The following is a 17,279-nucleotide window of genomic DNA, read 5'->3' on the forward strand; positions in this document are numbered from 1 at the left end:
GTTTTGGCTGTAGAAAATATATTGGGGCTAAGCCCAATATATTTGAAAAGGCCCAAAGCCCAATTAAACATAACCAAAACACATTCTACATTATCATAGACATCATACTAATTTCATAACAAAAAACATGAAAGAAAAAAAAGTTGGTTATTGTATGATGAAAAAAGAAAGTGAAATGGATGTAAAGAATGAAGAACAAACAAAAAGTTAGGCACGGACATTTCACGACAACAAAATATTAATTAATCAAGAGAATATAAAGGACAAAGTTTTGTTACAAAATCATCTCAAAACCATTACTTCATGTTCAAAAGTTTTATACATGGGACAAGCACAAAACAACAACATTATTCTCCTAAGACATTTTAATAACATTCCCACATTATGAATAATTAAATGCATTCCACAAAGTAAAACAAATAAAGGGTATTAGTGTGAATACTAATTAAAATGATCTTGGCTTAGCAACAATAGTGGAATGTTTGAGTATGTGCAAACTAAACTGTCCTCCTTTCTCAGAAGTATCAATCTTAGATTGTCCGGGTGGAGGCAAAAGCTCGAAATTCTGAACCAAACGCCCGATAGTAATACCAAGGATAGGTAAAGCAAGAATAATTCCAGGGCAACTCCTTCTACCAACACCGAAAGGAAGGTACCTAAAGTCATTTCCATTAGCCTCAACATGCGACTCTTCCTCCAAGAACCTCTCAGGCCTAAATTCCTCTGGCTTTTTCCACAGAGCAGGGTTATTTGCAAGCCACCACGCGTTGACCAATATCTTGCTCTCGGCCGGGATGTCATAACCAGCAAGCTTTGCATCATGAAGGTTCATGTGTGGGACGAGAAGTGGAATTGCCATGCGAAGACGAAGTGTCTCTTTGATCACGGCTTGTAGGTAAGGTAGCTTCTGAAGATCTGGCTCAGTTACTTGGTGTCCTGGTCCAAGAACTCTATCCATCTCTTCCCTTACTTTGTTTTGAATCTCTTGGTGGTTCACTAGCTCAGCAATTCCCCATTCAATTGACCATAGTGTTGTTTCGATTGCTGTTTAAAAAACATGAAATTTAGTACATTAGAAAAACAAACCATAATAATTGTTATAAACAAAACATAGATATTAATTACCTACTATAAATAAATGAAACGAGCCAAAAGAGCCTATAAATAAGTACCGAGATATGGGAGAAAGTATCCTCTCAATTTGTTTTCTCTCAAATTTCCCTCAATTTTTACATTTCAACCATCAATCAACTTTAATCCATTTCTTTTAGATTTAAATATTGTTTATTATGTACAAGCAAATGGTCCAAATACCAACATTATTTCCTCAATTTTTTTCCAACAAGAAAGAATCCTTTCTCGAGATATTGTACCTCTTAATTTTTATTTATTTATTTTTATCAAAGTTTATGTTTCAATATTCTTACATTTTTCATAAGCTTCCATCTAGTCACTCACTCATAAAAACAAAAACAAAATCCACATCATTTATTTTCTTCTAATATAAACCAAAACAATGATTGATCAAGTAATCATCATATTTTACGACTTTAATGGGAGGTAGTTGCACCAAACAAATTTGGTGGCCAGCCACCACTTTTTTTGGGGAGGTAGTAGGTGCAACAACAAAATTGATTTTAAATATTTGATAATTATTGATTTTAAAATAAAATGGAGTAATATAATTAAAATAATTTTTCTATTAACTTTAATTAAATATTTTAGTCTAAAAGCTAATTTGTTGACTAGAATAAATTTATCACTTTAAGTCAAAGTAATGTTCTTGGTCATAAAAATAGTCAAAGTGATATTTAAAAGAAAAACCAATTTCACTTGATTTAAAACAACAATATTTTAATTAAAATACTCCCTCTAAAAAGTACTAATTAGGACAAGAAAACCAATTTCCCTTTTTTTATATATATAAAAGTGAAATAATAATAATAATAATAATAATAATAATAATAATAATAATAATGAATTACTTGAAATATGAAAGAAAACCAATTTCCCTATTTGTGCAAGCATAAAAAAGACACACTAAAGCAAAAGTGTTCAAATTTGACAATTTTTTTGCCACACGCACACTCAAAAGAAAAAATTGAAGATTAGATCAAGTCCACATTTTAGATCAACTACCTCCAATGATATCAACATCAAAATAAACAAGTTGAAAGGCAGATAAGATTGAACCTATACTAGAGGGTTTAATCGTTCACCTAACCCCCTTTCTTTATTAATTACTTTATTGCAAAACTACGTGTCCTTTTTTCCTCCTTTTCTTGACAAATAATAATAATAAAAATAAAAATAAAAATACTCTTGTGTGCTCATTCAAATTCTAAATCATAATTGCTCCCTCAAAAAAAATTATTATCTTTTAGCTTCATAAAATATTAAATATATTTATTCTATGATATTTTTATAAATTTAAAAAATAATTTTGTTTCTTATAATAAAGACAGTAGAGGGTACTATTTACTTGGGGTCTTTGTATTAAACTTTAATTCATTTCATTAAAAATGAAACGAATATTTTAAGAGAAAATATCAGAATAAAGTTGAAAATTGGCATATATATGGCCAACTTAGTTAGGTCTTAAAAAGAAAAGAAAATAAACAAGTTGAAAGGGAGATAAGATTGAACCTCTACTAGTATTATATATGACCGTGACATATTTTCCTTCACTCTCCTCTCCATCTCTCTCAATCCTATCTATCTCTCTCTTAATTTCAACCTCTCTCTTCAATAAAAAATTTTAAAATAATAATGAGAGAGAGTATGACAATACACCCGGTCACCTAATGTCTTCTTGTGAGATGATTTTATAATCATTATTTAATTTCAAAAGTATGTGAACCAAATTCGATTTTAGCAAGATAAATTAATTAAAAAAATTAAACTAAAGCATAAATAATGTAGCACTACTTTTAGCAAGATAAATAAATAAAAAAAATGTAAAAAATAAGGACCATATGTATCTTTATCTTACCAGCAACATTTATGTTCTCAACAATGTAGAGAACGTTATCATCATTGATCTCTCCCTTCTTTTGAGCATCCAAAATGTGATCAATAGCACATTTAAGTCCATCATTGCTAGTGGTGCTCTTGGTGCTTTCAAGCTTCCTGTTAAATAATAAAAATTCCCATTAATTTAATTTAATTAATTAGCTAGTAGTACTACAAAATTACCACCATTGTTAATAAATAGACTCTACGGTTACAAAATGTAGCAAGTGGCCCTTTAATTTAATTGAATTAATTAGCTATTACTAATATTTATTTTATTTTTATGAGAAAATTAATAATTAGCTAATACTAACATAAGTTAAATAAATTTACATTATGTTATAGCCCATCATCATGTTAATAAAGACTCTACGGATACAAAATGTAGCAAGTGGCCCAAGTGGGTGTTTCAATTAAATAATAATTGCTCAAAATTAAACTATTCCATTCACCTTTTCAAGTGCTATTTAATAAATAATCTCCCTTGACCAAAACAAAATAAAAAATAATTAATCTCATCTCCCTTGACCAAATTAATAATAAAAAAATCCTCTAGCTAAATCTATATAAAAAAAAAGGACTAAAAGAAACAAAGATTATGTTTATATTTATATTGAATTTAACAAAATCATACTAGCACATGCTTCTTATCAAACTATAAAGCATAAATTTTATCAAAATTTCACTAACATACTAGTAATGAATCTTCTATCAAATCCACCACTAATTAATCTAGATACTACACTAAAACTAAAATTCAAGTATGTCCAAGATAAAAAAATGTGCCAAAATATGAAATGTACAAATGTCGATATTATTAAGCTGAACATTTTTATATGCATGTTTGTTGTATGAATATTTTGTGGTAAATACTTGTTTTTGAAGAGAAAAAAAAAACAGTTGTCATGTTATGGGTGAGACATGTGGTTTGTGACAAGTCTTAAAAGGGAAAAGAAAGGATAAAATCATCAAGATGAACAAACAAGGGATATTCACAAAAAGGAAATTAAAAAGCAAAAAGAAAAATTAAAAGCAAATTAAAAAGCAAAAAAAATTAAATAAAAAAAAAGTTAAATAAATAGAAAAAACTTACTTCCTCTCATCAACGAAATAGTCTTTGAAAAGCTGCAACCTACGATCCTTAACCTCTTTACAAACCTTCAAATAACCTTTCAAAAAAGGTCTCAAAATTGGAATAAAATCACCATAATTATACTCAAAACTTTGAGCCAAACGACTCCTTTCACCATTCAAAGCTTTCAATTTCACAAACAAAGGATCTTCTTCACTTTCAAATCTTCTATCAAACATAATCCTATACATAATATTATACATCATCAATTGTAATCTTCTTCTAATCACAATTCCACCAACACTAGCATCACTATTTTTCTTAACATCATTAACAACACTTTCTGCTTCAGATTCCCAACCAAATCTATATTGTTGTACAACTTTGTTTGTGAAAAATGGCACTGTCATAATTCTTCTCATTTTACGCCAATGTTCACCGTACACAGTGAAAACCATATCCTGTCCTTTTCCAGTAAAGATGTCGAATACGACGTTCCGTGTTCTGGAACCGAATTCGACACCTTGTGTGTGGAGGACTTCTTTTGCTAACTCCGGTGATGAGACAACGACAAGATTTCGTTGTCCCATCCGGAGAAGCAGGATTTCGCCAAAGCGTTTGGCTAAATCGGTGAGATTACGGTGGTTGAGATCATCGCCAACTTGAAGCCAGTTACCAAAGATTGGGACTGGAATTGGACCTGGTGGAAGTTTGAACCGTTTTCCACGGAGTTTTGAGATTGTGATTGCGATTATGGCGGCGATGAAGAGGGATAAAAGAGTCTTTTCAAGGAGGAGTAGATCCATTGTTGTTGTTGTTGTTGTTGTGGTGTTGTTATGTTTGTTGAGAGTAATGGAAATGTTGAGGGTGGTTGTTGGGTTTATATAGAGAGAGGTTTTGGTGAGTGTGAAATGTGAAACTGAAAGAACATGTGTGGCTTTTGGTTAGGTGGGGTTAATTTGAGGGGTAGGTTGAGTTTGTGGTTTTGGTATGTGTGATGTTTAATTTTTACTCCGCTCATTATTATTATAAATAAAATTTATTTTTTAAATTCATCGAAAAAGTAATGTATTTGGTTTATATTGTTGATTAAATACATTACGTTTATAATGAACTTAAAAAATGTTTTTTTACTTATAATAATGACTGGATAGAGTACTTTTTTAAAATTTTGTATAAAAAATTGAAAGGAAAAATGTACTTTTTAAATTCATTGAATCATTAATGTATTTGGATTATATTATAGTCCAAATACATTAATAATTCAATTAATCTAAAAAAGTGATTTTTTTGCTTATAAATTAAGGCCGGAACGAGTACTTTTTTAATTTTGTATAAAAATTGAAATGCAAAGTTTTGAGTTTTGACCAAAAAATATTATAAAATTGAAATAAAAAAATATATATTAATTGTCTCTAGTCATCTTCACCCTTTGGGTGTGTGTTACATTTGGTGAATGGTTGATGGTTGGATTGGCTGTTTTAGTAAAAAAATAATAAATTAACTATTATGATATCTTTTTGTCAGGAAAAAAACCTATTATGATATATTTAGTTTTTATTTTTCCTTCTTAAGTTTTTTCATAGAAGATGATCTTATTTATGATAAGAGTGTGGTTGTTTTAGTTTTACTATGATGATGATGATATGCTTTTAGAGTCATTTCTATTGTGAATTTTTATTTTGAAACAATTTTATCGTGAATTTAAGAAGATTATAGTTTTTGTTGTGGTTCTGTCGTGGAAACAAACATTCTACTCCTTTTAGATATAAAATTTCGTATTTTAGTTATTTGAAAATCAAATGAATTTGTGAATTTGTTATCTAAAATCTCTTGTTGTATCACCGAAAAAATTAGTTATTCATAAAGATAATTTTAGTTATTTATTTTAACTTTTTAGTCAACATAAAATTTATAAATCATTAATTATAAAAAAATTATAAAATCAAGATCAATTATGTATATACTACATTTTTTTACTAAAATCAAGATCAATTTATCATCGACATTTTTGGACGATTATTAAAAGGTTTCTTCCACCGGAATATTTTAGGACAATTTACATGAAAATTTTAGTTTTCAGTAAATTGCAAAATATTTCCCTAAAAATTTAAATTTCGTCAAATACCCCATGAAATTTGAAATAGACAAATATCTCCTGAAATTGTAAAACGTCAATCAAATTGTCTCATGCTCCGTTTACTTTGTCTATTTTGATGATGTGATTGTTAACTGTATATGTGGCTGTTAACAAAATAGATTTTTTTGCATGTTGTACCTGTCATACGGTAATCGCACGAACGGGGGGCAGACGAATGACGATGATGAAGATGATCGGCGGACAGAGGAGACGATGATGAAGATGATTGGCGGTGATGAAGACAAATCAATGCATGAATACCGAACATGATAATATAAGACAAATCAATGCATGAATACTTTTTAAGATATTGAACAATTATTTGTCTTGTATGATATTTTAGACAACTTGTACTTCGAACAAAACTTTGTCATGTGGTTTAGTGAAAGACAAGAATTTCAATTTTTGTTTGGTCTCTTGTCCCCCAAATTTATTCAATCTTAGGATCAATTTTAAAATCAACACAGTATCATTGCAGTTATCATGTCTAGTCCTTTATTTTAGCAAATTAAACGCACTTTAAGAGAAAGTAAATGAAGTATGACGATTCAAATTCTTAAAAATAATGGAGAACATAAATTGTTATTAATAATTGTGACATTAATAATTATTTTACAACTATCTCAAGTGTGATTTCAATAATAACCTTTTGGTTACAAAGTTAAGGTTTTCACGGAGTTAGGTTGACGTCTCTTGGACTAAATCATGGACTCGAGTTGGGTTCAAAATTACGTTTAGGCATGACAATAAAATTTATACCCGCACGTAACCTCCCAAACCCGCTCCCGACTTTGGTAGAGAAAACCCGAATTAATTGGGTTTGAGTTTTTCCCGATTTTAAAACACAGAGGTGTGTGGGTAATGAGGACATTGATATTCATTTTAAACCTGTCCTTGAACCCGCACCGCTTATATTGAAATTACATTTATACCTCTCTTAGATTAAAATCCCTTAAACAAGAAACCAATTTTCCATCTAATGTAGGACTTAACTAACTTTTCACTTTTGGTTTTGCCTCTACTCCTTTGATATCTCCTTATTGTCAAACTCATGAGAATTTCTTCCTTTCCAAATAATCCAGCAACATGCAACCACAACACTCGTAAGCTAGAATTAACATCTTTCCCAAATAAATTACCTTTACAAACTGAAGAGCATGAGACTCGGCACTAGCCAAAGCACGCAAATAATATTCAACCAATATAGAATAGTTTCCCAAAGAGAGCCCATAAAATGACACTCTCCTGGATAAAGTAACGAATCTTTATTAATAACATCACGATGAGCTAAGTTGTCTTTTGTAGAAAGCTCGTTCTTAAGTAACTGTCAAGCAAACACCAATACCTTCAACAAAACAATTTCATTCGAAATAACATTCTTGAATTTTGAGCGATCACATTGACAGGCTCTAGCAAAATATGATACATTTCTTTGACAGAGAACCCTTTGCTTGGATTAGGACTCTAAATCCTTTTATTAGCAATGTTGGTAAATTTTAATATGGACCACTTCATCAAGTGGTCCATGGTAGACCAATCATGAATAACATTATAACGAATACGAATTTTACAAAATTCACCGTTGGATTGAAAGTTTATATCATATAGATCATCCATAGAAAAATTAAAAATCATTTGATATGTTATTGAGACACATCAAGATTAACGGTTTATTAAATAACGTAAATCTTGATGGGTCTCAATAACATATTAAATGATTTTCAAAAAAATTTAAAAAATTTATGGATGATCTATACGATATAAACTTTCAATCCAACAGTGAATTTCGTAAAATTTATATTCGATAGATCATTTATCCACGGTGGACCACTTTAGTCATAGCAATGTTAACTTGCAAAACACAAATTTTCAAAACAGTCCCTCCTCCTTTACCCAAGAAAACAGTCTTCTCCACTCCCAACCCCCACCCCAACCTAAACATATTAGCCACTATAACATTGCTCACCACATATTATAATATAACACGAAAAGTCTACTAAATTTCACACATAACGGCTCCACATCCAACCATATATCATTCCAAAATAAAATAATATTCTCACCATCTCCCACCATCCTCCTAGTATTAGCATCAAACAACCCACCCACATTCAACTCATAACCATCACGAATGAGGCATAAATTTAACCACCACCTTAAAGATTTTTGACCTCCAGGATTAATCTTACCATCCTTAAACCATTTACGATGTTTGTTTCGAGAAGTTAAAAGAAGAAAAATAAACAGAAAGTAATGAGAAGCGCAGCCAGCCATATAACACATGTTCGAAGGGTGCTCCCTCTCACATAGCTTTGATGAACTTGTTTTTCTCATAGCCGAACATTGTTTTTTTTAACAGAACTTGATCATGTACCCAACTGGTATTGCAGGAGCTTGAAGATAGATTGTTATTGCGTTAATTTTAGAGATCAACACATCCCGAATCTATATGGGGTTTAGTAGAGCGATACCATAGTACTTGAACCTTGTAATTATTTTATTTTTCTTCTTTTTTAATAATAGTATGAATAATAGGTGGAGGACGGGAAAAGATAGAGGTGCCAAGAGAATTGAGATGTCTATCCCTACCATGACATCTAAATGCTGAAGGTGTGAAAACACAAGAAGGGGGGGGTTGAATTGTGTTTTAGCTAAGTTAAAACTTTTTCAAGTTCTTAACTCAACTACGTTAGCAGCGGAAAAGTAACACAATAAATAACAAGATAAAGAGAGAGAGAGATCACACAAGCAATTTATACTGGTTCCTCTCACAAAACGAGAGTAGTCCAGTCCCCTTGCACTTCCAAGGGAGTTCACTATAATCACACAAGATTACACCTGCTCAAGCACACAAGCAAGAGACTTCTCAACAATGCTCAAGCACACAAGCTTAAGACTTCTCAACAATGCTCAAGCACACAAGCTTAAGACTTCACACTTAAGCACACAAGCTTAAGTTTCCACACTTAAGCACACAAGCTTAAGTTTCTCAAGAAAATAGTAAAGTATATAAAAAATATACAAATGCTCTTAGATGAACCTAAAGTGAGCAAATACAAAGTATTACAGAGTATTTGGCTAAAGTGCAAAAACACTTGACAGAGGTTCAGAGCTTGTATAACACAGAGTTCAGAGTTTGTTCAGCGCACGTTCAAATCTTGATAATTGTATATATATTGTTGTAGCTGAATCTTCTAGTATATATACCACTAGAAAAGAGTCGTTGCAAAAAGAACCGTTGGAGTTGATAACCTTTTGTCTTCAAGCAGTCTGTCTTGATGCAGTTGGTTGTATCCAAAACTAAGAAAGAGTTTCAGGTACTTTGACTACTGCAGAGTGGACTTTCCTTATTCAGCTAACAAAACTGAAGACCCACGTTCTCAAGACAGGACAGACAAAACAGAGGTAGCTGAACTGAACAGGCTTGAAAGGTCCTTTTCTCCATTGGTAGAAGAGTTGACTAGCAAAGAGAATCTTCACAGCTTTCAACGAGATCTTCAGAGTTTGATGAAGCTTGTAGACAGACATGAAGTTCTGAAGACTTCATCCTCTGAAGGTTGTAACTTCTGAAGTCCAACATCTTCTGAGCGCTTGTGAACTTCTGAATTCACATCCTCTGAACTCCACTTAGGACTTAAATGATGCTTATATCTGCGCACTTAAAATAAATTTTTAGTCCTTCCAATTTGTTAATTAATACTTTGTTATCATCAAAACCTTTATAGATTTAGGGGCAAACATTCTTAAATCAATTTTGTTCCAACAATCTCCCCCTTTTTGATGATGACAAACATAAGTATTAATTGACAATTGTTGTTAAATTAACTTATCATGTTTCTCTTAGGTTTATGAGGTTTGCAAGCTCCCCCTAAGGTTGATACTTCATAAAGTCTGAACTTTATGTTTTATCCATGATATTTTAATTTAGTATAAGATTAAGATAATTTTGAAATAAAATAAGTTTCATATCTTTCTTCAGAGTGAGAGGTTTGCAAGCTCTCCCCCTAAGTCTCATAAGGCTAAGTTAAAATTGCACTCTTAACTTATCCTTACTTATGAAATTTATTTTAGTTTCAACTAACTTAGTCTCCACCTTGAAATACGTAAAACAATTTAAACGTAACAACTTTTAACATAACAGATAAAAGCGAGATAAAAGGCGTGGTTTCAGTTTTGGAACATATCAATTAATGCGTAACTACTCCCCCTTTTGTCATTATCAAAAAGGAAAAAAAATTTGATAAAACCAAGACAGTCAAAGAAAGAAGAGAGGTTGTTACAAAGGTGAATTAATGTCAAAAACGAAAACCAACGCGCTCAAGGTTTTATAAATAGGGAAAAGAGTTAACATTCCTTCTTCGTAAAAACAAGAATAAGCAAGTGAAGCAAGAGAAGGTAGGAATAATGAAAAGATTTAGTTTACGCATCGCAGAGTTTAAGAGAAAGAAAAACGAGGAGAAACGCGAAGACGAAAAGAAGGATAAAAAAGACAACAAGAAACCACAAGATGCTGAGATAATAATCATCTCATCAGATTCTGAAGCTGAAGAGAATGAAGATGATGCTGACTATGTTGAGTTCTTGGCTAGCTATGTGCCAGAAGAGGAACAAGAAGAAGAAGAACAAGAACAAAACCCAGATCCCATAGAAATTTCATCAGAGGATGCTGAGGAGAAATCAGAGATTTCTTCTGAGTTTTATCCATCTGATTAGGATTAGGTTGTCTTTTTCTTTTTCTTTTTACCAATGTACTCAACATGGTTAGAGCATTAATAAAAATTTTGTTTTGAAAAGCATCTTGTGTTCCTATGGTCTTAATTAACAACAAAACAAAAAATAGCGCAAGCAAAACAAACAAACCATATAATCAAGAAAATCAAACATAGCTTAAAAGAAAATTGTTCAGAGGATAAACAGAGAATAAAAAGAAAACATAAAACATGTGCAGAGAATCCTAGGGTTTCTTAAGAAAGGCTAAGAGTTGGTCGAATTTATCATTCAAAGATCCCACATTGGAAACTAAACCATCCACCTTGGTTTCCAATGTCTCATGAGCAGCTCTTTGACGTTCTAAACCTTCTTGCTGTTCCCTCAGGGCCTCTTGAAAAATCTGCAACTGATTAGCCATCACAGGAGCTTGATCTTCAATCACAGGTGCTTTGCCTTTATCAGAGGGTTCACCTTCCTCTGGATAGTCAATCATCAGCACATCCTCTTGATTCTGAGAAGCAAGCACATCATCCTCTGAGATGTCCTCTGGCTGCAACTCATTAGCCAACTGGGCAACTCTTGCAGCAGCTTCTTCTAACCTTTCAGACTCAGACCTCTGAGCTTCAAGACTCTGAAACAGCTTGGAGTCTATCCAGATGACTTTGAAAGCATTCAGACGGTGTTCAACAGCAGCAATTTCTTCCAGCTTAGCAAGTTCAAATCCAGCATGATTAAACATGGTTAACCTTTTCAATTCAGCCCTAGCCAGACTTTTCTTCATGAAGTCTATCACATCCAAATCCCTCTTACCAACAACAGCCTTAATCTCTTCAGCAGCACCATCCAAAGCATTGCAAATCCTTGCCTTAATGCTTGAAACTTCCAAATCCACATCAGAAGGACAAACTAAGAACCTGTCCTTTATTTGAGATAATCTAAGCAAATCTTCATGAAACTGAGTGGATAGATTACTAAAAGGGTTGGATGATGAGGGTGAAGGATTGGGAATGGTAGAGAGATTGGTTGAGTCATTAGCATGTTTGTCAATAATGACAACTTCTGCCTCTGAAGGCTTGGGAGCACAAGTGTGAATACGCTCAGGAGAAGCTTGTTCAGCACTTGGATTAGGATGGGGTTCAGGGGTTGGTTCAGATGATGAGATGTCAGAAGTGGATTCAGGGTAAATATGCTCAGGAGATGGTTCAGGAGATTTATGTTCAGCTGTTGATTCAAGGGTTGGTTCAGGAGATAGGTGTGGAGAGGGTTGTTTGACGGGAGAGGTTGGTTCAGCATTTGGAATATCTGGTTGAGGTTCAGATGGTGATGTGATAGATGTTTCTTTTTGTGGTTGAGGTTGAGGTGATTTAGGTTTAGGTGGAGATGAAGGTTTCTGGGTGAAAGTTTGGTTATTCAGAGGGTCAGGGCTAAGATGTTTTTCTAGTTCAGATAGGGGGTTATCAGAGGTTGGAATATCAGATGTTGGTAAAATAGTTCTGAGAGGTTTGGTGTAACCTAATCCAATCTCATTTTCATTAAAGATGAACTGAGTAGACTTACCTTTATCTTTAGGAGTAGGAGCAGGTCTTTTCCTCAAACGTGCAGCCAGAGTCTCTTCATCAGATTCAGTCTCATCTTCTGACTCAGATTCTTCAGATGAACTGTCATCCTCAACAACAATAGGCTTTTTGGAAGCTCCTTCAGTAGCCTTGTTTGAAGTTTCTTCATGCTTCCTCTTAGTCCTTTGCTCAGCCATAGATTGTTCAACTTTAACTTTCTTCTGAGCCAGAAGATCTGGCTTTGGTAGATCATCTTGAGCTTCAGCCTTTCTTTTTGGTTTCCTCTTAGGATTATACAGATTTACAGGAGCTGGAGGAACCATACTTCTATCAACAACAAATCCTTCTTGTCTGAGCACTTCCAAATAGTCCTGAATAATGTGCTCAGCATCAGCTTCTGAGATAATTGGATATCCAGCCACATACAGGCGATCTTCCAGTCTAACCCTAAATTCTTGTTTAGGTTGAACCAACTTGGTGTTGATTAAGTGCATCTTTGTTAAGAAGCTTGCATTCAGAACTTCTGGCGAGAGCTTCTGAGCCATAAGTTCTGGATAGAACTTCTTCAGATTCTGAACAATGTGACCTTGGTACAGAAGATCTGAAAGCAATCTAGGATAAACAATGGTTGTTTTCCTCTGAGACTTGCTTTGGAAGATGGCTTCACAGATCCTCTCAAAAAAATATTTACCTAGATTTACTTTCCTTTCAGTCAGAAGAAAGTAAATCAGATGACGATGAGGCCACGAGATAGTATCAGTACCACCAACTCTTGGACTGATAGTTGACAAGATAATCTTGAATAAAACCCTGCACTCATCTGTCAGACCTTTAACCTTGCCCTTCAACTTCATATCAATGCACATCCTGTGCAGAAGTTCTTCTCTGAATCTTGTATCCTTTTCGAAATCATCCAGCACCAAACCAGAGTTGTCCAAACCCAACAACGCATTGAAGTGAATTGGAGAAAAAGTAAGATTGATACCACAGATGTTAGACCTAATCTGTGTACCAGTGAACTCCAAAAGACCCATCTCCTTCCTAGTTTTTCCTTTCAGACTAGGATTTCTTTCGATTGCGGCAAGTTCTTCTTGCTTAGCTTCATACTTAGAGAAAACTCGTGCTTTCATCCAGAATTTCTTCAAAAGATCTGGATAGATAGGACCATTCAACATGTCGAAATACTTGTTCCATCCTTGAGCAGAGAAGTACGGCTTCACATCATACCCATTTTCTTTCAAACTGTCAAAGTCGACCATCTTCTCAGGTAGTAACGTTAGTTGCGATTCTGGGAATTCCATTTCATTCCCAACAATCTGAAGATGTTTAAACATGAATGGTGGAATCTTTGATGAAGACGAAGAACCAGCCATGATGAAGTTTAGGTAAGGATAGGAACTAATGAGAGAGAAAGAAAGTGTGTTGGAGGTTTAGAGAGAATATGAAAGTGTAGGTTGTGAGAGTGAATAGTGTGCAAGTGTATTGTATAAGTTTTATTTAAATGCACACAGTTAACACGAAAATAGCAAATTTGGGAAGTTACGCTAATTGACAGAAAGTTGAATACCAAAAATCATCATTAACCACCCACTACCTGACACACGTAGACCACGTGCAGAAATTTACTCGGTAACTGTTATTTTAATGGACAACAGTTCAGCAGTGAATACTAAACGTTTCCCACTTAAATAGTTCAGAGCCTCTGAGTTATTTAAAATTCTCTATCAGAGTTAAGTACTTCAGAGCTTGTGTTTCAGATGTTCTGAATCATAAGTTCTGATATACATAACCTCTTACACTTTAATTGCCAACAAAATTTTCATTCAGAGATTGAAAACATGTTCAGATGTTTCTTTATAAAATCAAATCTTTCAACAGATAAAGCTTTAGTAAAAATATCAGCCCATTGATTTTCAGTATCAACAAACTTAATATCTATAATGCCTCTCTGAACATAATCTCTGATAAAATGGTGTTTAATTTCAATATGTTTGGCTCTAGAGTGTAGGATAGGATTTTTAGATAAATGAATGGCTGCAGTATTATCACAATATAAAGGAATATTGTTACTGCTTACCTGATAATCTTCTAACTGATATTTTAGCCAGAGTAGTTGTGTGCAACACTTAGCTGCTGAAATGTATTCTGCTTCTGCTGTAGACAGAGCTATAGTAGTTTGTCTCTTACTAGCCCAGGAGATAAGGTTTTCACCAACAAATTGACAATTGCCACTTGTGGATTTTCTTTCAATTTTATCTCCAGCATAGTCAGCATCACAGAATCCATTTAGCACATAATCATTGGATTTCTTATAGAGAAGTCCAAGATTAGTTGTTCCTTTCAGATACCTAAAGATTCTCTTTACAGCAGTAAGATGAGATTCTCTGGGATCTGACTGGAATCTTGCACATAAGCAAACACTGAATAAAATATCTGGTCTAGAGGCTGTCAGATAGAGTAAGGAACCAATCATACCTCTGTAGACCTTTTGATCTACCTTTCCTTCATCATCTGACTTGCCCATGTTGGTAGTTGGATGCATAGGAGTATTCATTATCTTGCAGTCATCTAGATTGAATTTCTTCAGAAGTTCTTTAGTGTATTTTGATTGATGAACATAAGTTCCTTCCTTCTTCTGATTGATTTGAATTCCAAGAAAGAACTTCAACTCTCCCATCATGCTCATTTCAAATTCATCCTGCATTATCTTAGAAAAATTCTTGCACAAAGCAGCATTAGTTGAACCAAAAATAATATCATCAACATAAATTTGAATGATTAAAATGTCTTCTTTGGTTGTTTTTCTAAAGAGTGTGCAGTCAACCTTTCCTTTTTCAAAACCTTTTTCAAGAAGGAAATTACTGAGTCTATCATACCAAGCTCTTGGAGCTTGTTTCAGACCATACAGTGATTTCTTCAGTTTAAAAACATGGTCTGGGTTTGAGACATCTTCAAAACCAGGAGGTTGCTTAACATACACTTCTTCAGAAATAAAACCATTTAAGAAGGCACTTTTAACATCCATCTGATACAAGGTTATTCCATGATTAACAGCATAAGATAGAAGTAACCTGATTGCTTCAAGTCTAGCAACTGGTGCAAAGGTTTCAGTATAGTCAATCCCCTCTTGTTGACTATAACCTTGTGCAACCAATCTAGCCTTGTTCCTTACCACTTCACCTTGTTCATTCAGCTTGTTTCTGAATACCCATTTTGTTCCAATAATGTTCTTGTGTGAAGGTTTGGGCACTAGAGTCCATACATCATTCCTTTGGAATTGATTCAGCTCTTCTTGCATTGCTACAATCCAAGCATCATCCTTCAGAGCTTCATCAATCTTTGAAGGTTCCATCATTGAAATAAGACCAACTAATGATTCCTCATTTCTCAGTTGAGATCTTGTCTTCCTTGGACTATCCTTGTTGCCTAATATCAGTTCCTCTGGATGTGATGACTTGTATTTGAAAGTATTTCTTGGGGGCTCATCATCTTCAGACTCATCAACATCAGGTTCAGCAGATGCTTCAGTTCTTGGTTGTTCAGAGTCTGTAGGAACTATTGTGTTCAGAGGTACTTCAGAGAATGGATGTTCTGAGTAGTTTGGAATATCTGAATATTGATCCTCTGATACCTGAAATCTAGACAAACCTTCCACTAGCTCTGACACTTGGTCAGGCTCTTTGTCATCAAATTTGACATGCATACTTTCTTCCACAGTATGTGTTTCAGAAATATACAGTCTGTATGCTTTTGAGCGTTCAGAGTATCCTATAAAAATACCCTTATAGCCTCTAGCATCAAATTTCTTTAGATGGACTTTGTTGTTTAAAATATAACATGTACATCCAAACTGATGAAAATAAGAAATATCAGGTTTTCTTCCTTTGAACAATTCATAAGCAGTCTTGTTCAACTTAGATCTGATATAGATTCTATTTTGAACATAACATGCTGTGTTTACAGCTTCTGCCCATAAAAACTTTGCTACATTTGTTTCATGCATCATGGTTCTGGCCATTTCTTGCAGAGTTCTATTCTTCCTTTCTACAACCCCATTTTGTTGAGGAGTTCTAGGAGAAGAGAATTCATGCAGAATGCCATATTTTTCACAAAAGTTTTCAAAAGGTTCATTTTCAAATTCTCCACCATGATCACTTCTAACTTTTAAAATAGTGTAGCCTTTTTCATTTTGAATTTGTTTGCAGAAGATGCTAAACTCATCATAAGCTTCATCTTTTGTTCTTAGGAATTTTACCCAAGTCCATCTACTGTAATCATCAACAATTACTAATCCATACTTCTTTCCATTGATAGAGGCAGTTTGAACTGGCCCAAAGAGATCAATGTGAAGAAGTTCCAATGGTCTTGAGGTAGAGACAATGTTCTTAGGTTTAAAAGATGATTTTGTAATCTTTCCTTTTTGACATGAACCACAAAGTGTGTTTGAGTGATATTTGATTTTAGGTAAACCTCTGACAAGGTCAAGCTTGCTAAGCTTGGAGATTAACCTCCAGTTAGCATGGCCCAACCTCTTATGCCAGATCCATTTTTCTTCACTCAAGGTCAAAAGACACATCACTTTTTGTTCATTCAAGTCAGAAAGATTAATTTTATAAACATTGTTCTTTCTCAGACCTTTGAAGATAACGGAATTATCAGATTGTTTAGTTACAGTACATGATTCCTTATTAAAAATGACTACATAACCATTGTCGCAAAATTGACTTATGCTCAATAGATTATGTTTAAGTCCATCAACTAACCAAACATCATTAATAGATAGGGAAGA

At 33.6% G+C, this 17,279-nt stretch overlaps 1 protein-coding gene across 1 annotated transcript; it reads right to left on the reverse strand.

The window, feature by feature from the left end:
• Nucleotides 1–269: 269 nt before the first annotated feature.
• On the reverse strand, nt 270–5,087 carry LOC123920941 (trans-cinnamate 4-monooxygenase). Its single transcript, XM_045973297.1, has 3 exons — nt 4,106–5,087; nt 2,993–3,129; nt 270–1,044 (listed from the first exon to the last, which is right to left on the reverse strand). Exons 1-3 carry the CDS (start codon nt 4,888–4,890, stop codon nt 446–448), a joined length of 1,521 nt encoding a protein of 506 aa, XP_045829253.1. The 5' UTR covers nt 4,891–5,087; the 3' UTR covers nt 270–445.
• Between the last annotated feature and the right edge of the window lie 12,192 nt (nt 5,088–17,279).

This window comes from Trifolium pratense, linkage group LG4 (genome assembly GCF_020283565.1).
Source record: "Trifolium pratense cultivar HEN17-A07 linkage group LG4, ARS_RC_1.1, whole genome shotgun sequence".
Classification (NCBI taxonomy): domain Eukaryota; kingdom Viridiplantae; phylum Streptophyta; class Magnoliopsida; order Fabales; family Fabaceae; genus Trifolium; species Trifolium pratense.